Raw genomic sequence first — 27,243 nt, forward strand, 5'->3', positions numbered from 1 at the left:
GATCCACGACTTTTCCAACTGTGAGGCAAGCGTCCTTAATGCTAAATATCATTTCTCAAACTACGAATATTCCGGTGGATTTGCTAGATGATTCTAGACAATCTCGCCATTCTGATCAAAATTAAAACAGTAAACAAGTTTTCTTACGCTTGTTTGATCCATTAATTTCTCTCTCCAACTGGCGTTCAAAAATACACGTGCCCTCGAAAGCGTGTAATGGACACTTGTCATTTGGCATTGTTTCATATGGCACGCGAACGGCTCGCGAGGCAGGTGGAAGAAAGAAACATATGTTTTGAGCAATATCGTGTGTGGCACGCGCCAGCTATTTTTGTTGGCAAACAAATAATTCCTCGAGGGACTCAACTCAGCTTTGTCCTTCTTTGATTTAGAAGAATAATGCGTTTACAATATGCCAAAAGAGTGCCTAAAGGAAATTACGTGCATTGAATCGGAAACAATGGCTACGCGACAGTGAACACCCTGTAAGCCTGACTTACCGCTGGGCAGGGCCGGGTATAAAAGCATAGCGCTTGCGCTTCCTTTTCAGAATACAAAGTGAAACCGAGGTGTACACATCACTGAGGTCGGACGGAAAATAGAAAACAACTGCTGAAGAAGACAGAGGAAAAAATCATGGAAGACACATCCCGAAATGATTTCAAATATTTGTTCAAAATTCTAGTAATCGGAGACGTTGGCGTTGGGAAAACATCTTTAATTCGAAGATTTACCAAAGGATACTTCGCCGAGAACATCTCTTCGACAGTCGGCGTTGATGTGGACTCGAAGATTCTGAACATTCACGGCGATAAAGTGAGACTTCAGTGCTGGGACACTGCCGGACAAGAAAAACACCGCTCAATAACACAGAGCTACTACCGAAACGCCGATGCTGTCATCATGGTATTTGACCTCACAAATCGTGGCTCGTTCGCTAGCATACCCCAATGGTTGATGGATGTTCAGCGTTACACAACAAAGAACGCAGTCAAGGTACTGGTCGGTAACAAAACAGACTTGAAAGGCGCTAAAAGAATGGTGAATTCAAGATCTGCGGCAAATCTCGCAGAATTCGAGGATTTATTGTACATTGAAACGTCCGCCAAATGGGACGACAACGTTGAGACTCTATTTACTGAGTTGGCTGAGCAACTGAGAGAAAATGCTAAGAGCAAGAATCTGAACCGCCAAAACTGTACCACCAACTACAGTGTCGTCAAGAAGACCTTTAGCATTGTGTCCTACTTAAAGAAACTTGGACAGAAACTGCCCATTCAAACCACGGCGACTTTGTGTGGAATTTAAAATTTGAAATTTGAACCTTAAAAATAGTCAGATTCTCAGAGACAAAGAATAAACGAAGGGAAATTTTTTTCACTCCAATCGGAACTCCTAAGGTTCTTAATAAATTATGTAAAATCATTATTTCTGTTTTGCGGAAATCGCTAAAATCATGTTGTTGCTTATGCCCAGATAATGTCAAATAAGAATTTCAGGTTGAAATCAAGCTCAATCAAAGTGCTTCAAAATTAATTGATTTATGTAAATTGGCGCAGAGCACTCTGTATATATGTATATTTTATAAGATGATGAAATTATATTTGTAACATATGCGGAGGATGCAGAGATATGTATAGAATAAAATAAAACTCTCTTAGTTATTTCAAGCAATAGTTGTGCTTATATTTCTGTTTTTTAGTTTTTAGTCGGTGGTTTATTGAAGGGGAACAATCAATTTCAAAGCAGCACCCGTATTCAATCGATGTGTTTGAATGGGTTAAAAAGCGGCATCGCTTATGCATGGCACGTGTCTTTTGAAGAGAAAAAGTCACTCAAAAAAACCTGACTTTCTTATCTTATGTTATGTTAATCAAGAAAAGAATCCAAGCTTTCAGTATCTCAGTCGCTGTCTGAAAGAACGGAAACTTTGACATAATATATTTTGTGTTTCTTTCACAAATCTGAAATGTGTGGAAATTACTCGGCCTTCTACTCTCAAGAAACTTAAATGCCGGCTTTCCACTAAGCAACCTTGGCCCGAGACACGCAGCAAAGTGGAATGAAAATTTTCTTTCAGTTAGTGTTTTGTTCACGGTTAACCGCGTCTCAATAAAGAGTCAAAGAACTCTTTCAGAGTTATGCAAATTCAACAAAGTTTTAAATTTTTATGATTCATTTACATAACCGGCAACACACAGCTTGTGATCAAATGTTACGTCTAGATTGAAAACTAAAACACGGTCTGTCAGTTTCAGGGCGGTATGCGAAAACACTAGAACTTTGGCGTGGGTGTTCGAAAAAATGACTGTTTCAGCAGTTCTATTTTTATTTCAATATTTACAGGGGATCAAAAGAATGTGGGCAACTTTTATGATGAAGTTGCGAAAAATTCAAAAGCTTCTTGTTTTCTTCTTAAATCTTGTTCTTGTTTGCTTCTTAAATCCAAGTGCGCGGCGAAAAAGCACGCACTGTTTAAAAGCGGTAGAGCAGAATATCTGTCATAACCATGATAACTGTGTGGATAAAAAACTTTAATTAAAAGATTTTTAGTGTAAGCTGTTGCAGTGCGCTCTATACCATTCACATCGCTATTTTCACGTATGCAATACTCCAAATAATATCGGAGTCAGTTTTTAAATATGAACATTAAAGAAGCTTTTAATAAATAACAGACCCAACTGACACATTTTCGACGTCAGTCGAACAATAACAACGAAATTTTGGAAGTTTTGTATGCCGTCGTTTGAACTGTACCGATCGATCCTGAAGAAAGGTTGCTCGCTGGCGCAAAACCCTAGAACATCTTATGAAAGTGGTACAGCTGGCTTTGGACAAGAAAGAATTGAAGTTCTGTTATCACCGACAAAGCAGTATCACTCGCAGCTTACAGCTCATTTGATATGCATCAGAATACTTGCGGCAATGTGAAAACACATCTGCATGAATCAAATCCGCGCTTACTAATTCCTACGGTCAACAAAGATGTTCGAATCCAAAAAGCCGGATCAGGCCTGACAAACTATTAATCCTTTTACAAAAACATTTCAAGAGATGCCACCAGAAAAAACGCCTGCGCCCTAAGTGAAAATAGTCCGTAATTTTTTCGATAAAGATGACCCTGGAGTGTTCTCCGGCGGCTCTACGCAGCGTTAATCAGACAAGGATGGAACATTTACACCAGTTATTTTTTAGCTACTTTCATCAGGAATAGAAGTGCTGTTGTGTTTCTTTCTTGTTTCTTGATACGATGTAACCCTTCGTAGAGTACTTTTCAGTTTTAGTTTTAAAGGTCCACGTATGGACCGTCAAAAATTGCAAAGCCGGCTGTATTTCAAGCCGTCTTGCGGGGTATTGGGAAAAGTTTTCAATCAGCAATAACCGCGCCTCGGATGAACCTCACTGGCTACGGTAATGCCACTGCGCAAAGCTAATTAAATACTAGTTTGACATGAGGTCTTTATATGGTCAATTACGCCTTCAATATGGGAAATCGCTCCATGGCCAATTTGTAAAATACAATCGAAATTTTATTTTCCAAACAGTTATCCCCTTGTTTGAAGGTAAAGTCTGAAAAAAAAAACTACTTGATTTCCGATACATTTACAATCGACAAATTGTGAGAATCTTGCTCCCAAGAAGTTGTGGATCACCCGTCAGTCACCCGCGTAGGAATTCACGCATGCGCACGCGTTTGATCGCTTCGACTGGACCTCTGACAGTTTCTATAAATAACGATCTGTCTCTCTGAACTTTTTAAAGTATTCATTATCATTTCATTTTCTGCGTAGTTTCATGATCGCCCATAACCTCATTAGTTACCAATCTTTGTACAGCTGGAAATGAAGGAAAGCGTAAAAGCGTACTTGCAGTCACTCAAAGGTTCTTGTATGAATGCGCACGCAACATATATATTTGGAACAATCCATCCATATCAATTTGTAAAAATCGCATGTAAAAAGTTTATTTTTACTAAATTGCATGTTGAGGAACACAGACCTCACATTCTAACCTGCTACTCCCGGGTGAAAGTTCAAATTGAATTTTTGCTAATGTCATTTGTCTTAAAGATTATAGTTTAAGCTTTTATCTTGTTCAAGAACTAGCAAATCAATTTAAACAAAATTCTATAAAAAACTTACCGTAACCTTCCGTCGTACATCTCAACCAACGCTGTCGAACCGACGCCATTTTGAATCATTAGCAAGGCCATTTCAGAACGCTGCGTTGTCCGAAACCACATCTTAACTTCGTACCTTTCCTCATGCTCCTTAGGAAAATTTGTATGAAAAACCTGAAATCCTTTGCCGTTAAAGCTTACATCAGCTCGCACACTATTTACAGTTAGAGACACCACCATCAGAAGAAATAATTCATAAGCATCCATTTCCAGGTTTTTCAAGCTATACACTGATTTTTAAAGTCCTTACATCGAGTGAAAATTGTACAGCTAGAGTTCGTAACCAGACCGATAATTTTGTTTGCTGATAAACGTTTTGTAGTTCCTTTGTCGCGTTTTCTAACGGAGACTTCTCATCAGGTACACAAATATTGGTGCGTTTGAGATGGTCGCCACTTTTCAATTACACTAAATCGTCTTAATTCAGGACAATTAAGCAAGTGTTTACCTTTCCATGGAAGTGACTGAAACGTGTTAACGAACCCTGACAAGGACATTTATTGCCGCAAAAACAAACACTCCAATCATATCGTTCTGTTTTAAGTTTCGTCTTTCGATGAAAAATAGCCGGAATTATGTTTTCTGGTGAGGTGATGCTTCGATGCAAACAATCTTTTAGAACCGTTGAAAACACGTTAGTCACGTATTCAGGAAGAGATTGTTGTTTCCCGCTTACAGAAGGAAACCAAAGACATTCATTTTTTTCCTCGACGATCAATCTTCAATTATTTTAAGAATTGTTAATGAGGACAAATGAATAAGGTGGTAAAAAAAATCTTCCTTATTAAAAATACAAACCTTAGCACCAGCTGCTACTGACAAAGCCTTTTGTATCATGTTAAAGTCTTTTACAATAGTACTCTTGCTTTTTTTGACCTCCGGGTGGGTGAAGCGAAGTGAAGTCGATCCAGAATCTGATAAATAATGCCTGAAAACGGTGGAATATAGACTCTGCGTCTCGTGCTTTGGAATAAATGCATCTGGCAACAAAAATGAGCTGGGTTTTAATAATCTGACTAAGCTGACGCTTCATAAACCATTTGTCATAAGCAGCAGATTTCAATACAGACCAACTATTCTGCTCAATAACTTTCATTCACTCTCAAAAAGTTTACGCTTAGTTTATAGAAGAAATACGTTACTCTACAAAGTGCCTTGACAGTGAAATTTCTCTCAGAGATAACAAAAGGAAAATTCTAAAAGAGGAGGTTAAAAAAAAATTTGAATTAAACTTTTGTAAGACGGTGTTGATTAAACTAGAAAGGATTATGTAAAAAGAGTTCATGAAACAGGGTTAGAGGGGAAGTCACGAGTGGTCTTCAAGCCTCTTGTAAGGTAGTATTGAAACGTACCTCTGACACATGAAAACGATGCTTAGTTTGAAAGAAAATGGGGAACCTTAGCAATTCCACTACAATTTTAGAAAGTGTCAAGCCATTAAAATTGAAAGAGCGGACTTCTTTTTAAACCGACCAGTTTGAAATCTCTTAAGACGTTTCCTCCTTTAATTCTTCTTTTTAAGAAAAGGTCGTCGAAACCATTTGCTGTACTTGGATATAATTCAATTACTTCCTAATTTCTAGTGCAACTTAACTTCTTACTCCGCACCAAAAAACAATTTTAATTTTTCTATCATTTCTGAATTTTTTATTCTAAGAAAATGGAAACAATGAAAATTTATTTCAAGTCAGCTGGTTAAGCTTCTTTTTTTTTAAGTTTCGCTGATACGCCATGTATCTCGGTCTGAATCAATATTGAAAGCACATTATCAATGCAGGTTTGTTCCAAGCCGTATAAGAAAGCGTTATAAATTGATGATCACTGAGCCTGCATTAGCTGGAATTCGTTTTACCTATCGACCAACCCCTTTAATATGAATTTTTTCCCAAACTCCCTCAACAATTAGTAACTAGCCTTTCGCTCGCCGAAAGAAAATGGCGTATTTGCGTAAAGTTCAACACAGTTTGAGAATACAGGAGAAAGCTCTTCTTTTATCATTTTTAGTATTTCAGGGAGCAAAAAGCATGTGATACTCCCTTTTGAGACTTAACATGGAAATGTTGTGATAATGTCACAACAGCACCGATAAAGCTGAAGAGATCCCCGCTTGATCCTTCCCTGTGTGTGGACCTAAAGCGGAAAAATTATTTGTATATGGAATTAAGGTTTGCTTCCCAAACTTTCAGTCAATTGAAAAGCAGCGAACTGCTCTTACTGTTTTTTTTTCCACATTCCTAAGAGAATAGATTTTAGGATGTGTTGTGGTGTAAATATGGAGCGTCCACAGTTAAAAAAAAGAAACCGACCAAAAATTCCCGTCGGGTTTACTTCACGCATTCGAGTTTCCCAGTCAGCTTCCGCAGAAATCGAAAGTCATTGCGTTAATCCTGATCTGCTACACTTTCCCTCAAAGAATTTTCTTTATTCTGTCCCTTTCTAAACTACCAATTTCTCGGATGATTTGTGTGAATTATGTTGTGAGGGGCTGAATACATATTCGTTATCATTAAGAATTGTTTCATGCTTAGCGTGCTTATATCGAGTTATGGATGCACGCGGGGAGTTTGGAGAGCACGAGAGAAGCGTAAGAGTTGCTCGAGGCGCAGCCGAGAGCAACTCTAGCTTCTTGAGTGCTCTCCAAACTTCCCAAGTGCATCCATAACTCGATATATGCACAGCTAAAAGCATGAAACAATTCTTTTATAACATACGAAAACAGTTTGGGCGCTGAATGACGTTTTTGTAATGTTTTTTGAAAAGAAAGTTGCCCGAAAATGTTGGCGTCTCCGATTGTTTTGTTGATTTTGTAATTAAATGGTTTTCGGTAGAGTTAACAAATGTAACCAAAAAAACCTCATCAACAGAGACGTTTACCTTTAAAAGTCGCCACAGACCAATTTGTAGTCTTCTTAGTTCCTGTTGAATGTCTTTCAGCTAAAATTTTCTCCAGCTCCTGTTCCGACAAATCGGGAAACGGGCCTGTTGTGTTTCGTTTAATTTTCATTGTTCTTATTGGCTTGACTACTTGCGGGAAGGTCGAAAGCCAAAGAAAAGTTTGGTTGGTCTTCCATTTACTGCTATCGCTTTCCGAAACTTTAACTTAAGGAACTCACACGACGGAAATTTTGCAGCTATTTTGAAACTGCACACGTCATTTTATTGAGCACGGCCGTGCGTACATAAAGATTTTGTTCATGTTGACGCAATAGGAATTAGATAGGACTAGCGCGCGCGCTATGTTATAATTAACAATTATTCCACGAGCGCGCGTTGGATATGAGATGATAGATAGCCAACGAGGCGCGTAGCGCCGAGTTGGCTATAATCATCTCATATCCAACAAGCACGAGTGGAATAATTGTTTTATTAAAAACGTTAAATTAAATTATTAAATTTTATTAAATCTTTAGCTCCCTTTTAATTTTAAGCTGACACGTACGCTTGCCATATTTGTAGATTATGGTATATTGGCTGATATACCATAATGGCTAAGCCAATAAAAAGTCTTGAATTGCATTATCCAATGATCTAGTTTTTAATCATTATAATTATTAAAAACTGGATCATTGGATAATGCAATTCAAGACTTTTTATTGGCTTAGCCATTATGGTATATCAGCCAATATACCATAATCTACAAATATGGTAAGCGTACGCATCAGCTTAAAATCAAAAGGGAGCTAAAAAATCCAGTTTCTTCTTACAAAATAATAATTTCTTGGGGGCGTTTTTAATAAAACAATTATTCCACTCGCGCTTGTTGGATATGAGATGATAGATAGCCAACGAGGCGCGTAGCGCCGAGTTGGCTATCTATCATCTCATATCCAACGCGCGCTCGTGGAATAATTGTTAATTATTACTATTATTGGTTGCATTTTAAAGGTGCTCGGCAGTTCTTGTTTACTTTGAAAATTCAGATTTGACTAATCTTTGTGAACCTCATTTGCTATGTTTCGACCGGACAGTTTCCTTTAGACTGTAAATGACCCTGTCTCAATTAAACCGTCGTCAGTGACTGTTTGATCCAGGCCTTTTCAGTCACTTTTAGTACATTTCATCCATTCGGACGAAGGAATTCTGGATCACAATAAAATTTAAAGGACGAATTGTGACATTATTTTTGAAGATAAATGGAGGAAAATAAGCACTGAAATAACGGAAACAAAATCCAAGAAACGGAGGACAAAATCCAAGAAAAAACTGTTCACAATTACAATCCACTCACAGTTTTCAAATATCATGCAACTCTGGTATTTATTATCGTTAATTAAATTCACTTCAAACGAAACTTTGATTGGAAACTTCTTTAACGAACATTTTCTCCGATAGACTGGCGACTTACATTACTTTTTAACGACATAGATGGGTTTTTTTTCTAGTTTACAAATAATCTTGCCTTTTTATATAGACTAATTTATTAAAATTTACTTTATTGTATTTTACCAGTTTGATAGACTTATTTACATCCTTTTTGAAAATTTAAATCTAGGATGCCTTAATAATAGCACTGAAAAAATCTTCAATATTTTAGTAGACTATTTGACACACGAAGATGTAAATAGTCGAAGCACATCTAGACTAGAATTCTCAGCTATGTAGCATTGTTATAAAAGCTATAGTTCGGTCTCATATTTCTGAGAATGCCCTTGCTTCGGCGAATTTTTTCTGCGTTCTTTAGTATGGCCATTTTCAGGCTGGCTTTTGCGAGCAGATGCGTTCTGCTGCTGATGCGGTTGCCGGTAAAAGCTATTTGAAAAGCCACTATAGTGCCTCTGAAAGTTTTCGGGAAAACGATCGCTTCCTTGCTCCTGCGTTTCATTTGCTTGCTTTGAGGGTAGCAGAGCTTCCTCTTCACTTTTCTGGCGGGAAAATAAGCGTGAACGCGGCGAGCTGTGCTTGCATTTATCATCCCTATGAAATATCACCTCATGTCCTCCTCCGTCGCAAGAGGTGGGACGATAATTTTCATTCTCCGCGCTAGGAGACATTACATCTATTTCAGTGGGAGTCCGTTCTTTGTAATCGTAGCCACTCAAAGTTGAACTTAAAGGCTGCGCCTCAAGAGTATCGTCCTCAAGGTTGTTTACGTCTAAAGATAAATAATTGTCATGTGGATCGGACGATATCCAGTTGTTTCGGCTTATTCTCCTTTCTCCTGATGGCTTATAAATCACAAGAGTGTTTTCCTTAGAAGATTCATCGCACACATCATGATTGCAAGGCGTTTCCTTATCGCATGGATAGTTTTCTGCGCACTGATCTCCGTAAAAGAGTTCCTGATCTGAACTTAACTCAGAAACTGTTGCAGTAGAATCATTGTCCGAATCCAACAACTGTTCATTTACGGGTAAATGCGATTGGGAAAACTCAAAGCTTGATTCACGAAGGTGTACGTCTTTTGGCTTAACAGGGCTTACGGGATTTTCCTTTTTGTCACTAAAATTAGCTCTGACGTCTGACGCAGACAGAACGTCCAAAATGACCTCCTTAAGCTTTTTGAATTTCTCTTCTGTACTAAGCTGCTTTCGGGCGTTAAGGCTTGGACCTAAGTCAATGAGCCCGAGATCAATATCTTCGTATCCAGTGTTTTTCTCGGGCTTATCTTTTCCCACATCGGCATTTTCTGAGATCCACGAAGAGCTTCCGTTGCTGATGTCAAGTCTGTCAGTCTCAGCATCACTGTACAGTTCTGGAGATGACGTCCTATGACAGTCGTGAGATGATCGAATATCATAATTTCTCGTTGGATAGGGACTTGCCTCAAACTGTAGAATAGGCTCCGGTTCTGCCTCACTTGGTGGGCCCAGCTCTATAACATCCATGTGGCGCACATCGTGGTACAGAGGCGCTTTTAAGCATTTGCACTTGCAAGGGAAAAATAAATTTTGTTTGATAACAAGCACAATAATAGCAATCACAAAAATGGAAAGTATAACGCTTAATATAATGAGCACGAGTTCTTGATTGGCGTTTTCCCGGATCGTTATATATTTTTTTGGTGTTTCGATAACTACAATATCAACTGAGTCATCCGTTGATTCGGGGGTGGCTTGGCTGTTCACTTCTGAGGCGCCAGTGGATGTTTTGGAGGAAAACGGTGCCTTCTTCGTAGTCGAGGCGCGTTTTCTGTCTTCTTTTGAAATGGGGGGCTTATAAGCGGTAGAGACTATGGTGCTTGGAGACTTTGTTTGACTTTTGGTGGATGGTTGTGGTGTAACTAGAGTATCACTAGCAGGAAAACTAGTAGTTGTTGTCCTCTTGGTTGTAGACCCGTAACACTCAAGACTGCCAAGGACGTAACGTGATTCCGGGTTAGTTCCATCGACGCTAAATATCAAGGATTTGACGGGAAGGCTCGTTACATCTGTCAAATAACCGCTATCGTCGTGCCATGTATTGTCAAGAGTATCGCAGTTACAAGATTTGGAACGTTCTACACAAGTTTGATTCATACCGCATGCGCACTTCATACTCCCGCGCGCTGCACCTGACCAGTAATCTTGTATTTTTCCGTCACGTGATAACCATCGTGCCCCACGACCCGACTTGAGAATAAACTCTTTGGGCGAATCAAAAAGGATTGAGTTGTAGCAATGATACGCCAGGTATTGTCTACAATGAGTGCTACTTGCAATAAGATAATTTATGTTCCTAGTGTTAGTAGTTTCGTATTTGATGTCATGACGGTATCTTCCACCATTTTTATTTTTAGCAGCTTTAACGCGAATTCTATCTTGAGTGTGAAAAATAACCGTTGAAGGCCCTTCTACGTTGGACATATTGCAATAAACAGAAAAAGGTTTTGAATGCCAAGGGTTTATCTTATAATACCCGTTACTTCTCTTCCCGGCTATCCACCAATCGGCGCATGTCTGCATGAAGAAGGCAGGTGTCTCGCATTTTGGACCCTTGAAGTCAGTAGCTGCGCAGTGACAAATGGTTTTGTTTCTGGCCTGAGAACATCTTCCACCATTCAGACACGGATTAGGTATACACAGGTCCGACAAGGAACACTTGTCTATCTCTCCTATCTGGGATTTGTATACATCTGTCAAGTTGAGTTTTTGTCCTCGCACCATGAAATCACGCATACATCCTACGAAGCCGAGCTTGCCTTGGTTATTTGCTCCGACATAGACTTCGGAGCTGCTTAAAAATGTTCCTTGCGAACTGCTGCTTTGGGAAGACGAGATGTCAGAGTCAACCTCCAGGATTACTCGTCGTATGCTAATATCAACAGAAACAGAATGCCACATTCCGTCCTCAAGATTAGAACCGCCGTGAAGAATGACGGGAGATTCTTTCTTTGCAAACGTCACACGTAGCGTAATGGTCCCACCGACTAGGGAGACGATGATCCTAGCACCATTTGCTTTCGTTATTCTCTCAAATAACAATATCCCTTCGCCATCATGAGTACGGAACTTTAAACTGTACTTGACAGCGTCTACACTAGCAACATTGACCTTCATGAAGGACTCAGGTTTTTTAAAAGTAATTGGGTCATACTCCGTTGTACCATTGCACTCATAAAGATGCCTTCCACGCAAAGTTTTGTTTCCTCTTCTCGTGAAATTATGCAGCATAAGTCCGTTTATAGCCACATGTGCGTCGTCAAGACAACCTTCGAATGGGATAAAATCACGGTTGCTTAACAGAGGCTGCCTTGAATTTATCCTTCCAACGTCAACACCGGCCAGATAAATCGTCTGATCTCCAAAAGTCCTGGAGTAAAATCTAGGGACCTTGATCACTTCTTTTGTGATGTCCACGTAAAGAACCAGCGAATCAGTTGTCTCCTTTTCCAAATCCACTTGATGCCATTCGTTATCCGCCAGATCAACGACGGCATTTTCTAAATTTCTACTTGTTACTATTCCAGAGGTCAAATTCCGCATACTCCCTCCAAATATCGAATACCTTGTAAAGAACAAAAAACGGACAATTAAATAAAATCAGACAAAATCATTAACGGAAGAAGATAACTACCATCAATCATATTGTGTTTATCTCAGTTTTCTCAGAAAAATCTTATAGATTTTGACCTAAAAAAAATACACAAAATAAACCAATATTAACTCAAGTTGGAATCGCTTTAGCAATTTGTGGAGCCATCACCTGTTAAAAGCGTAGTTTACCATTTCTTTTTCCAATTTCAGACTCTAGACTCTATTTCACTCCTGAAGATTCACTCCTGAAGATTTCACTACTAAAGAAAGGCAACTAATTTAAAGAAATATTGGAAAAAAAATTAAAATACCAGTGTTGTCAATTGCAGATCCGTATCTTCAGTAGTGAAATAGATCCGAACAGTGCTTAACTACAGATGCATACTGATTTACACATCAGAGAGCTACAAATTTTAACATTACTCCACCAATAAAAGCGACTCAAATTCTGAAACAACTTAAGAAATTGATGCATTCATATCGCATCTGTAAAACTACCTTAGAAACCTGCGTTTAAATTCTGATATATCTCCTCGTTTCTGAGAAACTCGGTTAGATAAATACGCGATGACTGTCATGGAGCGCTTTTATCCGAGATTGTTTTCAGCAACTAGTGTTCGACAATTTGTATTTATATATATGTATATATTATATAGATATCAATTGAAGTGGCGTTTACCGATGATTCCAGAAAAGTTCTCTACACTCAAGGAGCGGTAATACCAATATGAAGGTTACTCAATATGAGTACATACGGATTCTAATACAGTTCTGTTTCGTAGACCAACAAACGTTGGTCCACTCATCAGGTAATCTCCATACAATTAATCTCCATGTGTGTATGGAGATTAACTGATGAGTAGACCAACGTTTGTTATAACATAACCAAAGTAAAGCGCGCGCTCTGATTGGTCAATTTAGCGTCCACCATTTGCCCAGGGGTGTACGCTGCTGACGTGAGCAAATGCAAAGACTATTTTTCCCCGCGCGCTTGTTTTTTCTGGTCACGTAAGAATTGTTAAATAAAAGGGAACTCTTTAGCTACAATGTATCAATGTTATGTTATAAAACAAATGGTAAAGCTCCCAGTGTACAGTATTGAGTTATGGATGCACGCGGGAGGTTGCTAAGCACGAAAGAAGCGTAAGAGTCGCTCGAGGCGATAGCCGAGTGTGATCCTAGCTTCTTGAGTGCTTAGCAAACCTCCCGCGTGCATCCATAACTCAATAGTGTACGCTGTGGCGTTTACCATTTGTTAATTGGTGTACGAAACAGAACTGTATTAAAATCCATATGTACTCATATCGAGTAACCTTCATATTGCTATATATATATATATATTTATTAAAAACTAGATCATTGGATGATGCAATTCAAGACTTTTTATTGGCTTAGCCATTATGGTATATCAGCCAATATACCATATATGGTGAGCGTACGTGTCAGCTTAAAATTAAAAGGGAGCTAAAAATTTAACAAAATTTAATAATTTAATTTAACGTTTTTAATAAAACAATTATTCCACTCGCGCTTGTTGGATATGAGATGATTATAGCCAACTCGGCGCTACGCGCCTCGTTGGCTATCTATCATCGCATATCCAACGCGCGCTCGTGGAATAATTGTTAAATATATATATAGCAATATGAAGTTATAGATAGCAATATATAACTGCATATATATATATATATGCAGTTATATATATATATATAACTGCATATATATATAACTGCATATATATATATGCTCGAAACGTCAGCTTTTATAATCGTAACGGTGGCCAATTTACCATTTCAACTTTGTTGATATATTCAAACTAAATATATATATATATACTGTATGCGAGGGAAACCCTGACCATGTACACCCCAAGTAATCATACTTAAATAGAATACACGACCGAAGTCAACTTAGCGGATCGCAAAGGAGGATCCAATTACGGATACAGGCTAATTTCAATTAAACAAATTTGTTTAATAGATCCTTAGTTGGGTTTCATATGGGGTTATAGGCTTCCCCTACCCGATCACCTTGAAAAGTTAAATTTCCCGGGAGACCACGTCTCCGATCACGTAAATCACATCTTTGATTGCCGTGTTGCCAGCATGGTTGTCCTGATAGTGTAGTGGTCATCACACCTGACTAGTAACAGGAGGGACGTGGGTTCAAATCCCGCTCAGGGAAAATTTTCTTTTCAAACATTTATTCTATATAATTCTATCTAATTTAACCAAATTTTGATCTAGTGTAGGCAGTGTTCACCTCGATCGTTGTTTGAGATCGCTACCCAAGTAACTCATAATTTTAGGTTAGATTAGAAAAACTAGGTGGCATTACGTTTAGTGTTTTTAACGTGAATGATATATTTGTATGTCTCAATAAAATTTAACATGATTAACTGAAAGACGACACTTCTCTCTTTGAACTGAAGAAGTTTCTAGAATCTTATAACAGATACAATGAAATATATGAAGTTCATATATTTTGAACTGCGGTATTAGATACATATGGTGCACGATCCTCGCAGTAGATAGCGCTATTTAAGCAATAGCGAAAATCAGACCTGAAAAAAATCAGGCCTGCACGGGATTCGAACCAGTGGCTTGTTAGCTCAATTGGTAGAGCGTTGCACTAGTATCGCAGAGGTCAGTGGTTCGAATCCCGTACAGGCCTGAATTTTTTCAGGTCTGATTTTCGCTATTGCTTAAATAGCGCTATCTACTGCGAGGATCGTGCACCATATGTAGAATCTTATAAATCTACTTGATTGAACTGATTACTTATGCAAGGTTGAGCAAAATTGTGCGCCATTACTCTGTATAAAGCATCAACGCACAGTCATAATATAGACAGGGAAGCCACCTAAACTGCATTGGAAGCCAAAATAACTAGGGAATACCATAATGTAACACAATTCCATTCTACGAATTTTCCATGAAAGACGCAATTCATTGTAAACATCAGTTGTATCATCCACAGAAAGAAGAACTTTCGGTAACGGAAGGTAACGTTCAAAATTCGGTTGTTTTCAATTTAAAACATGTATTAGTTCAAAGCAATCTAGTAGACCTCAGAGTAAAAGAATAGGCGAAGATTCCTCAACGGTGGCGCCGATGTAACTATACGTATGCCATAATTTGTTATAAATTAAGTGTTACGAGCTGCGATTAGCACTCACTGCTTTTAAAAGCAGACTTAATAAAATACTTATCTTTGTAGCATTGTCCTGTGACTTATACAAAGAAAACAAGACGGTCGACATAAATATTTCATGGCGTACTAACTGAACTGCGACTGCGCATATCTACGTTATTGCAGGTGCAGCCAGAGTGGCTTTCTTCGAGTACACACAATCTTTTCTCTTTGTAATTACCCTCCTAGTGAAACAGTTTCTGTCACAATGTTGAAATGACGACTGTAGTAGCTCGTAACCACGTACATGAAGGGTATACAGATTTAGAGAAGAGTACACTGAAAAAGTAACGGATCGACGAAAGAAATCTGGATAAACATGAATAACTCACAGCAGGAATGCCTGACGCAGAAGCCACAAAAAACAAATTACCGAGACTTACTAGTGAGAGGATTTTTTGATTTTACAGCTTACAAACAGACGCAAATAAAGCAAACGGAAATACAAAAAAATCAAATGAAATTCGATTCCAGGACAAAATTATAAAAAGTAATTAAAATGAGTTTTTTCCGGCAAAATCGTAAAACACCTCGTCAACCGATCCGAGCCACTCTTCTTGATAAAAATTTTACGATCGATCTCGTATAAATTTTATGTAAAACAAGCGCACGGCTTAAACCTTCCAACAAACAAAGGATGATCAGTCTGTCTTTATCGAGTACTATGATTTTATTTACAGGCGTTTTCATTCTTTTGCCATAGCTTGATACACGGCATGTATGGTTTCTTAATCCTCTCTTTCACCCAAAGACTGCTCGCCTTTGATAAGGCGGAGTAATGAAATTTTAAACTAAACATTTTATCCCTATTTTATCAGAATAATTTCATTTTCTTTTTACAATTTCCCAGCATGGGCCTGCACAAATTCGACCAAATATTACCGATAATTATCTCGTGCATAAAATGAAGTCTTCTGCTTATAAAAACGGTAAACGGTTAGTCTCATTTCGCAAGTAGCCTTGGAAGTTTACTCCGCTTTTAAAGTAAGCGCGTTGAATAAAACACTTATGCGCCTGTGTCAAGTTCAGGTTAGGCACCCCATTGAACAGTTTCCAAGGACATTTAGCGAATCTCGCCCTTGCTTTAAAAAAATAAAATAATCAACATCCCACTTCACCGAGAGAACAGACAAAGATGTAAACTTAGATAAGTGGAAACTACCTAACAGGCTTACATACCTGATTTTTCCACGCAGGAGCTCAAGGGTTATGAAGTCGCCTCCACTGCTGGTCGCGTGTAAAAGTATTCCAGAAGGTTTGATCGTTCGGAACAAGAGACGGATGTTGTCTGGAAGGGTTCGCTGCTCTTCCTTGTAGGAATACGTGACATATGTTGATCCGTCGAATCTCGTGAAACTTTCACCATGTCCGTACGATATAATCAGAGCCAGAAATAACAAACAGACCGTAAACATTTTGCGTGGGTGCCTTTTCCGAACGTCCAACCCGATTCTTTTTTGCTCTTTAAATCAACATTAACAACAGCTGCCATCCGAGTCTAAAGCTTGACCGGGCTCATTGCCTCCTCTGCGCTTGTCTCCTTATTTATACCATTGAGCAGCCTTTCGTATATCGCTAAACAATGTTGGTGGATAATGAGACTCCTTTGATCACTACGCCCGAGCCAGCATGTTCCCGGGCTGCGAAAAATAAAAGTAAAAAAAAAAAAAAAAAAGAAAGAAATTATAAAGCGCAGCTATAACAAAGCATATTGTACGTTTAATCTCACCCGGTTACAAAGAGAAGAACACTATTCCATTTGTCCATTTCAAAATTAATTATCCCAGTTAGCCGGTTTATTGATCTATGCAAAAAGCTCAGGCAGTGCCGAGAGGCACTGACAATTACCGTATTCACTAGGGCCATGCTGAAACAGCGAGTTTGCCGCTGTAAGGAAATGCAGCACAAGAGTACAATAATAGATTTCTACGTCTGATAACTCCTCTTTGGGATATTTTATCCAACTTTCCTTAGAGCTGACGTTTCGCGTATGAATAATTGCTAAATCAATTGGACAGATGAACAGAAGTTGTGGGCATCCTCGATGCTAATTGGACTAGAATGCCCGGTAATTGTCACATTCGAAACAAGTGTGTGTTTTTTGATACTTGCGTATCCGTTCAAATTCTTGACAAGGCGACCTAATATCTGGTTTGTGACAGCACAGGAAAATATTGAAACAAGTTATCAAACAAGGCGAAGCCATTCAGTTGGAATACTTTTTTTCCGCTCTTGATTTTCCTAATTGCCGTCCAGTCTGTAGTGGTTGTTATTAATTTTTCAGGGTATATGGATTCGCAGTCTCTATATTCAGAGCAGCATAATGTTGGATTAAACAATAAAACAGAGTGAAACAAACAGGACATGAAAGAAAGGCGAACTTCCATAGCCATTACCTCTTGTATTTGTGCGGAAAAACTCACAAACTCTGGTATGATTACTTATCGGTGTTCTCCATGAGATTAATTAAACTGATTCATATTCCTCGTTTGTTACCAAGCATTATATCAAAGGAAAATGGTCGAGACGCAAAACGGCTGTTTTGAGCGATAAAAATTTCACAAAACAAAATGCTTTAGCGATGACTGAATATTCTCGCTGCAAGAAGAGATATGAGAGTTTTCGTTCTTTTCAGTTCATTCTCAAAAGATTTTCACCCGTAATATTAGTTTCCCTGCAACGTTTGTCTAGTTATGAAGTAACCCACTGTGTACAGACCAGATAATTTAAAACAAATTCACATTTCTACGGACAGGTGACAGATCTCCTTTAATATTTTGACATTCTTGTTTCATCTACTCTTAGTAATTAAGAAACTACATTTATTTACGCAAGCGATTCATGGCCTGCCAATTAAATCGCGTTTAGGGCATTTTGGAACAAAACGTTAATAACCCATCTCTGTCAGCGTAATAACATTATTCAATAAAAACTCGCGCTTAATTGTCTTGTCATTCTTTATTTGATTTGTACTCGTCTCAATGGAAAATTTACTTTTCGGGGGAATTGTCATGAAATTGCACTCGGCGTTTCGGATAGCGATCAGCTGCTAATAAGGTACACCTTTAGTAATGGACACGACATGAATTGAGGTTCATGTTAGTTTGGCCACAAACTGTCTCGACATTAAAAATTCATCTACCACCACGTGGTACATTAAACCTGCGAAATATGCTGGTATGTGGTCGGAAGGCAATGTTTGAAGCAAAAGAACGCCAGACAATAAGGATAAAAGAGGATTATGTGCGCATTATTGTGTGTTTAGTTTTATGGCCACGTGCCGCATATTAGACTTGTTACTATTGATCATTCGAGTGCTTTCTTGTTTGAAGAGGCCGTTGTTGCCTAATAACAATGAAAGATAGTAGAAATTCTGATTCTTTCCACCTTGGAAAAAAAAAAAACAGGCAACCCCATTTTATTTCCCGGAGAACCACAGACGCTATCGTAGAGAAAAAGAACGGTTTTGCAAACTCCAAGTCGGAAACTGTAAGTTTTTTACGGCTGAGCTATAATTTTGGATAGCCAATTTATCACGTTGGTACTTAGTGCAGCTAACAAGCTTAAAAGTATGGGTTTTCATTCGATTAAAATCATATTGCTGATAAGAATTCAAAAAGATGACTCGCTTCTACTTTTCAAGGTTTTTGGGGTGTGGAAATTGCTGAAGAACTGTCATAGCATGTTATATGGAAAAGCAAATAAAGTCTTGTGGAAACTCGTCTTAGTTTACATACTAATCAGGAATATCCTAGGAGAATCATCCTTATGTGAACTTTCGATTTTTCTTTCCATTCTTTAACTTTTTTTTTTAACTTTAACTTTGTGCACGGTTTGGAATATAGCCATGTAGTGCTCATTGTTCATAACTTTCGCTAGGCTAACTTATTAAACCTGCAAAAGTCACAATTACTCTTATAGAAGTTTTCAACAATTGCTTATCTTTGTTGGTCTTAAAAATTACAAAATTTTCCTTTTTCGAACCTAACATTCTCCCTTTCCATGAAACTAACTTAGTAATCGTGCAGGAACAAGCGTATCTGATACTCGGACACACACGAGCTCTTTAGATAAGAGAAAACAATAACCAATAAAAGTAAAATATATATAAAAAGTATTCAGTTGTTTGTGGTCAAATGACCTCCCACATGGAAACATATAAATTTGAAAGACTTTATTGCTTGCTGTTTGGATATAACTTTAAACTTATTTCCCTAAGGAAGATTGTTTATCAGCTACTTTTAATTTGCGTAATGATAATAATATTTAAACGCTGGTCGTTACACTCAGAAGTTCAGAACGGCGAAAGACTTTTCAAACAACTCCATTTCACCTAAATTCAATAAATCATCCTAGAGAAATGCTCAAAATTTTTATAAATCTAAAAGATATGAAGAATACTTTGAACTGCGATGAAAACAGGACATGGGGACCTAATCCAATGGCTAGTGCCACATGGTGTGAAGAGTCGGCCCTCGCGTGTCCAATAGAACTGAACGTGATAACAGTACAACAACTGTTTGGTGGGCGAACAAAAATATTTGAAGAACTGCCAGATAAATGAATGTTTTGTCATTTGTATTCGTGTAATAAATAACGCCTCTGTGGCAGAAGTCTTTTACAAGAATCCAATGCCAAGCTTGTACCTGCGATGAAAATATCAGACTGCGTAGGCAAGTAGAAAAGCTAAAAATCAACATGGTAGACACTCCAGGGTGTTTTGAATTCAATTTAAACATGAGAGAAAACCATAATTTTCAGACTTTGAAACTTTCACATGCATTTAAAACGTTTTATGAAACCGAGCATTTTCAGTAATTCAACGGCGTTTAGTTTGAAAAGCCTTCATTGAATAGTTAGAGTGACGGATTTATTCAAGTTTACTCGGCTTTCATACTATTCACAGAGCAGTGATGGAGAATTCCTTCGAAGATTGATTAAGTAACCTGTCATAAGAACATTTCAACTGGCTTAACAATTTTCAGACATTAGATGTATTTTTGCGGAAAAATGGCTTCAAATAAACGGCCTTAGTTTGAAAAGAGATTTACCGAGCAATTACATGCAAAATATTTTCGCGTACTTTACGAAGAACGAATTAGTCATAGTCTGATTTCGAACAAATAAAAAGTTCGATGGCAACAGAAGGAAAGCGGACAAAGCTATCAATAAACCGTATATGCACTACTGTAGGGCACGTTTGATGTTAAAGCAAACCTTTGACTAATGTACCGCCCTTTTATCAGACCTTCTAGAACAGTGAAATCAAATCTTTCTTAAGCCTGAACAATAAGGCAAAGTTAATAATCGAACACAAAGAGAAGACAAGAACCTTCGAAGTGTAAAACCCATGCGTACCACAATGCGAAACTGAAGCAGTTAGACAAAGGATGTCAGAAAATTAAAATTGAAAACACCTGTTTCGGGCGCAGTACATCAGAATTCACGTTATGACTCACCGCTTCATAAGCCTCGCTTCTTTTAAGGTCAGATGAAGTCCAAAGAATCTCAGTGTTACATTTTGAACACGTAGCAGAAGCTTGTTACACTACTTCTTTACATTTACCATAAACGCACAGGGCGACGGAGTGTCTTCAAGCCCAATTAAAGACAATTAAATAGCTCATCGTTTACTAATGATTTTTTTTTCTGTGGTCAGCTGCTCTGGAGGAACTAGGGCCAAGTTCGCGACCAAGGGGCGGATCTATTTTGATATCAGCTGTTGAAATCCAAGTTTGATTCCTTACCTATCAGATTTTTAATCGGGAAATTTAGCACGTTTTCTTGGCCGTAGGTAATTCAGCGAAATGTTGCTGATTTCGTCAATGAGGCTGCTAGACGGAGTGTATGATTAATTCCGTTTTTACGTCATTGAACTTTAATTTCCAGAGGAGGGCTAAATGAAAGTTTTGTCGAGATTTCTCAAAAGAAGTCTTGATTATTTTGCAGACAAAACATGAAAAAAAAAGAAAAAAAAAGAAAAAAGAAAGAAAGAAATGGCTTGACAGTTAAAGCTACTAAAGAGCCTATTCAGAATAAAATTTTTAATCATTTCTTGAGCTCTTGGAAACATAAGTTTAGTTGTTTCGAATTCTTGCGTTGGTCTAATTAACTTCCGACCTTAATGCGTGGGCCCTGTTTGATTTACTCTTTAGCATATCAGGTCTAGTTTTGAACTCTGCAACAAAAATGGACCGCAGCCTGAGACTAGAATCCGCGGCTTTGTCAGGAATTGAACTAAATTAACAACAGGGTAATTTTGTTTTATCAACTGGATGATTAGGGCGCTGTAGAGAGTTCTAAAGTTGACTTTTCCGGCGAGCGTTCGGCCTTCGTCAAAGCGAATGAGAGAGGGCTAACATTCGAAAAGTCAGTTTAGATACTCCCTACGTTGGCCTATTTACATTTGATTCAACCACATTATTTCGTATTAACCTCCACCGACGCAGCACCACAATTTTTTCATTAACTTATCGCCTAAATTAGTAACAGACTTCGAACCTGGCGTAATAGGGACCATGATAGTCTTGGGGGCAAAATGATTAATACGTTTCATATGAATTTCGGCTTTCCCCGTGCGAGAGACCACTTGTTTGCAGTTATTAAACTGCATCCAATACGTGAAAAGATGATAGCGACATTTTGGTAGTAGGTCTGAGGTCAAGTTGTAAAAAGGCGGCAAAATCTTTGGCGCTCCTGCTAAAAGGTAAGGCGGTCTGTTGCTAGTTAACAAGTCATCGTTCGTGCAGACGGCATGGTCCCTCCCTCGCGTAAATAAACATGAAATATAATTCCAAATTGTCACTGAAAGTTGGAACTGATTTCTTTCTTCCGTTTACATTGATATAACTTTCACTAAATAAAGAATAAAACACACTCGAATTATATTAATGGAATTTCTCTTCAGTTCCACTTTATCTAATAAAACAGAGAAATTCAATTTGGTTTAAAAATTATAAGAACTGGACTCCAGCATGTACTTGCACAATGTATGCACGTTCGCCTTTATTCACTCACGATGATTGATCAGACAGTCGCCAAGTTTGTAATATCCCTCCTGTGTAACTTTTGCGAAAGGCCCACATGAAGACAGAAAACATAAAGAATAACTGGGGAGAGGTAGATTGAACAGTTGAACAGATTGCTAATTTCAATCCATTGGTTGACTCGCTAACAGGGCTTCCTTTCTGAAATTTTTTTGACAATTCTATTCCGGCTGTCATTGCTACGATTATCATGCAGACACAGACGTACAGTCCCACTCACCAACCTTCGGACCATGAAAAGTTGTCTCTTTAGCTTCGTATGGTCCCAGTAAATCGCTCGAAGTAACACTGTAATTATACGCTTATATCCTTTGGCTAAGATCTAATGGCTGTCTTAAATACCGTACATACTCATTTGTCGTTTTTTACTAAAAAATTTGTGAAATGACTGTCAGAAGTTTTCTTGTGTCAGCTATTTACATCAGGCACCAATTAAATGTTAAAATGTACAGTGCCGGCCTTGGTCGCATCGTGTAAATCAATTAGAGCTAAGGACATAAAACATCAGTTTTGTATTAATTATACCCACACATTCGTGAATAAATGTCGTTCATTTTTATCCCTTTCCTTTACCCCCCCTTTTATGTTTCTGTGCGGACGTCCGGGGGGAGGATAACAAGTAGATATCTTAGTTCGAACGAGAAGGTGCCGTCGCATAATGTGTCGTGTTATGTTTTTACTTCAGCCGTCTTAATCACTTCACATCTAAGGCTCTTCCTCCGTACCGAAAAGAAAAAAAAAAAAACACTCTTGGCTGTCTAAGAAGATTCATTGCTGAAGTTAGCTATACATCAGCCTAGAATCAATAGGGCTTCTGTTTAGTTTCCTCTACGGTAGATCCTAAATAAGGTTGAGAAAAGTATAGAAATTTCTTCTTTGGGAAAAAAATAATTATTTAGGTCCAGAGCTTAAAAATACTGTCAAATATTTCGACCTCGTTGCACGACGAAGACATGTCAGCGGTGTAGTTGTCGAAACGTTGCGATGAACACGTGATTGATTAGCCTGACTCTTGCATCATGAGATAAGCGATAAGAGTTTCATTTGTCTACAAATCCACGATTAACAACAACATTTTCTACAACATGAGGTATACAGGACTTCAGAGTTGCGTGATTGAAAAGAAGTCGATTTCAGACTGAAGTTATATGAACTCTCCCAACTCAAATAAATGTGGCGTTCCTCCTGGAATCTCAAATGTCATGAGATTTTTTTTTCTTTGCGTTAAGATATCTCACGAAAAGGCATTCATGTATGACAGCACAAACGATTTAATTCGAGTTCGACAGTGAGGCACTTGACTCACAAGCAATGTAGAGTAGACATCTTTATTTACACAGGATAGCCCCTTCAGTGTAGTAAACACTGGTATCAACGGGGGTCATGTAACCCACCCATCCCACCCAAGGGGAGGACATCCATCACACAGTAATTTCGTGCGTGGGAATTTAACGTCTCCTGCAAAACATCACATCTCCTGTATAACATCACATTTGCACGCAAACACCAATCTAAGTCCCACAGAAACTAAAACAATACAAGTTGGATCCTTTGATGCCTCGATGAGGTAAATCTAAGCCGCAAACTCCCCCAGAGCGCTTGCAAGACAACGGTGCGAGAAGGAATCCTATCAGTAACATCATGAAGGCTACCAGAAATTAATTTCAGTCGTGGTAAAGGTATAGTGTCACATGCATAGGGAAGTTTGAGTTGTTCAGTACTGTATGGGTTTGGCTTGATTCATGAGTGATGGAATTCACATTAGTGTCTAATGCCAATTTTTAAAATTTAGCTGTTTGAATGATATGTGGTTTACGGTTTTTCGGGATCGTGGAGATTGCTACATCCGACGTGTATTGTCTGAGGAGAGTGAGGAATTTTATCTTCTTTGGAGCGCACGTTTTCAGGAAATTCCTTTCAGTTAAAAGAGACATGTCGCTGACAAATTATGGGCAACAAATTAGCGGCAAATTAGAAGGGACAGTGATCGTGTTTTTGTTTGATTTTATCACTGAATATTTTCTTGGTAGATTAACGACTGACATTCGCTTATTGTTTTCTTTTCGTGCAGTAAGCCTAATTTATAAGAGTATTAAAGTATTAGGTGAGCACAAAGCGAGACCGGTACATCGAGAAGTGGGCCACGCCACGTGAAGATATCGATTTCAGTGACTCTAGAATTTTGCTTCGGTTGGAATGGGAGAGCAGTGAACCATAGAAAAACAATGTTGTGCTTCGTCAAGAACTCTTGGGTCTTTTGTGAATGCTTTCGTAATTGTAAGGGTGTTTTATGTCCGTTTGTTTGATTAATCGACATATAGATTAGATCAGATACGTTAAGCCAAAATACCAGCTTTGAAATGCTAGTTGTAAAACACTGGCTGATAATGCAAGTGATAAGGTGCAGATCAATTTTAAAAGCAGTTTTGTATCCCTCAGTCTCTTGAGCAGAGCACTCTCGATACTATGGAACAGAATTAAAGTCAAGCTAAAATGTCATCAACAAACCTGACGAGACACTAAAAAAATCATGCTGAGAGCGGATCCTGGTGTGAATTTTGGCGCATTTTCTTGCCTGCTGTCTGATCCGAGCTGCTGCACATGTTGGTTAGGAAAGCAGTCGGCCGGAACCAGTACAAGCTCTTCAAAATGTTCACTGACATCCCAAATTTTGTCACTCAGAGTGCCAAGTACTAAAATTACAATGGTGCCTAAACTAGTCTAGAAACATTGAAGTTTTCGCCGTCTCATTATCTTTCGCTGTACGAACGCTCATAAGCAACTGAAATATTTCCATCTACTGGGAATAGAGATCTCCAGTTCCTATTTTTCAACCGACTTAAGTAATTTATAAGAGGAAATTTTGCTTATGTGACTTATATAGGAGTTAATTTTTGCCTTTTTTCGACGTTTGACCAGCAACGGCAGCGAGAGTCTTTTTGATTCGCGAATAAGTTGAATTAGGCGTGGAATTCATCTTCCTTAGCAATTTGTCCTTGCTCTAATGACATACACCTTTGAGCTTTTGTTTCGTGAGATGTCAGAACTTCAACTGAAAGTTTAACACTTACCTCAATACGTGAAGATATTGCAACCATCTTTCACTCAGATTGTTTTCAAAAGCAATTCGGCGGCCGGTGAAAGTTTCCAGTCCAAACCGAGAGGTACTTGAGCAGATTGTCACTGAAGCAACAAAAATACAGTCTTGGCTAATGCAAAAATAAGAGATTTTGTTTGTGAAGTATTATGTTACTCGATATTACGATGAGAGGTTACGTAAACAGGTTAAGACAGTTGAAGAATAACAGGAAGGACGCACTCAAATGAAGTGGCGGAAAACACGATGTGTGGCAACCGCGAGTGAAAAAGGCGGAAAAATTACTACGTTGGAAGGGTCTTAGAACATCACGTAATATAAACACTATCATATTGGGAAATTTATGTATTTAACTGATCATTTGAAGGAATTGTAACAAACAGGGTACTTTTATTGTAGACAGTAATCAGACAGGCAAACTTTTGATGGGGCTTATTATCGTGCCACCGTAGCGCACGGCTAGCGTCTCTTTTCTGTCGATTTGGCGCCTAGCGTTAGACCCAGGCTGGTGGGTCTGAAAACCCGTTTAAACCAGATTGACACCCTCTGTTTAATTTCAAATCCATACAAACTACGTACAGAATGAACTCTTTGGTAACATGTTATCGGTCGGACTGAGAAGTCCACGACGAAAGCAAAGGGAAAGAGTTCCATCAGAGTTATTAGAGTTAATAGTTCCCTCTATTAACTCTGGTTCCATATAACCCCATACATATTATGCATTCCATTTCATAAAGACTAATTATAAAGGTTTCTTTGCAACACTTTATGCATAATTAATTTATGGGGTACCCATACAGAGCCCCATACCCATGGAATATGGTCAACCTCTATTCGTTTGGTTGTCACGTGACTGACCGAGCGTACGTACGTACGTGCCTAAGGGAGGGGTGACTCAGGCGAGTCTTGGCAAATGCACATCTTTTATGTTATCATTAATATTACGAACTTGGGAGCTCCGCTTTTAGGCTTGGCTAAATCTATATATTATGGAACTCTTGCCAAGCAAAGTACCAAAGTGCCGTTTGCTTCTTTGCAAAAATACTGTGTATTATACATTCTTCTGCGAAACTTAGTTGAGCGGCGAGTATCGTGACTGGCAATTATCACTGCTACAATATCCGAATAACATTTTTCCAGGAATACTTGCACGACACGAGGCCGTGCCATGAGGCTATGAGGCCAACATAATTACATCTTTAAACAAAAATATCTGCCCCTTACTTACTTTGATACTTACGTGAACCCACGCCAAAACAGAATTCTCTAGTTTCCTGAAGTGTTTCCAGTTTTTTGTTTCCTTAACCCTGGACACACCAGCCCATTGCTAATGTAGTCAGCTGTTCGCAATAATTGATAGCAATCAGAATAAGTAACTTTTTAATTATTGACTACAAACATATTATTAGGCTTTGAAAGAGTAAAACAAACAATGATGAAACAAGAAACACACAAGGAAGGGATTTGTAGGTATCCCCAAGGAGCCTACTTTCGCTTTGTTTCCCAAGTCGATAACAAAATCTGCGTGGTGACAAATTTGGATTGTGAAAAAGTAGGTGGTTTCTATGGAGACCTTTCTCACGTCATTTGGTAGGGTTTTAACTTGAAGGATGGCTCGGTTTATGGGTTGCGTTTAGTTTGTCTGTCTGTCAAGCGAGCCATACAAAATACCAAGGCAAAGTGCGCTCGTTTGCAAGCTATAATTTGTTCGAACCGTAACCGCATAATGTGGGAGCCCAGGAGACGCGTCAACTTTTCATGATATCGAGGTTACTA

General features: G+C 38.5%; 1 protein-coding gene, 1 non-coding gene and 1 pseudogene across 6 annotated transcripts; 1 reads left to right on the forward strand and 2 right to left on the reverse strand.

Moving 5' to 3' along the window:
- The first annotated feature begins 536 nt into the window (after positions 1–536).
- Positions 537–1,670, forward strand: LOC111332881 (ras-related protein Rab-30 pseudogene; annotated as a pseudogene). The gene has a single exon (XR_015999020.1). The product of XR_015999020.1 is annotated as a ras-related protein Rab-30 pseudogene (transcript).
- A 1,623-nt stretch (positions 1,671–3,293) lies between these two features.
- On the reverse strand, positions 3,294–3,432 carry LOC148734978 (U4 spliceosomal RNA). Its single transcript, XR_015999538.1, has one exon. It is a non-coding gene; the product is annotated as a U4 spliceosomal RNA (small nuclear RNA).
- A 4,939-nt stretch (positions 3,433–8,371) lies between these two features.
- On the reverse strand, positions 8,372–25,597 carry LOC111332893 (uncharacterized). Of its 4 annotated transcripts, none has more exons than XM_022938360.2 (3): positions 25,442–25,597; positions 16,504–16,964; positions 8,372–12,103 (listed from the first exon to the last, which is right to left on the reverse strand). In XM_022938360.2, exons 2-3 carry the CDS (start codon positions 16,737–16,739, stop codon positions 8,797–8,799), a joined length of 3,543 nt encoding a protein of 1,180 aa, XP_022794095.2. In that variant the 5' UTR covers positions 16,740–16,964; positions 25,442–25,597; the 3' UTR covers positions 8,372–8,796. The 4 variants fall into 4 exon arrangements, with proteins under 4 accessions (XP_022794095.2, XP_022794096.2, XP_088610559.1 ...); XM_022938361.2 differs by lacking the exon at positions 25,442–25,597 and adding an exon at positions 20,784–20,932; XM_088754433.1 differs by lacking the exon at positions 25,442–25,597 and adding an exon at positions 17,173–17,306.
- Between the last annotated feature and the right edge of the window lie 1,646 nt (positions 25,598–27,243).

Source organism: Stylophora pistillata, chromosome 3, assembly GCF_964205215.1.
Source record: "Stylophora pistillata chromosome 3, jaStyPist1.2, whole genome shotgun sequence".
Classification (NCBI taxonomy): domain Eukaryota; kingdom Metazoa; phylum Cnidaria; class Anthozoa; order Scleractinia; family Pocilloporidae; genus Stylophora; species Stylophora pistillata.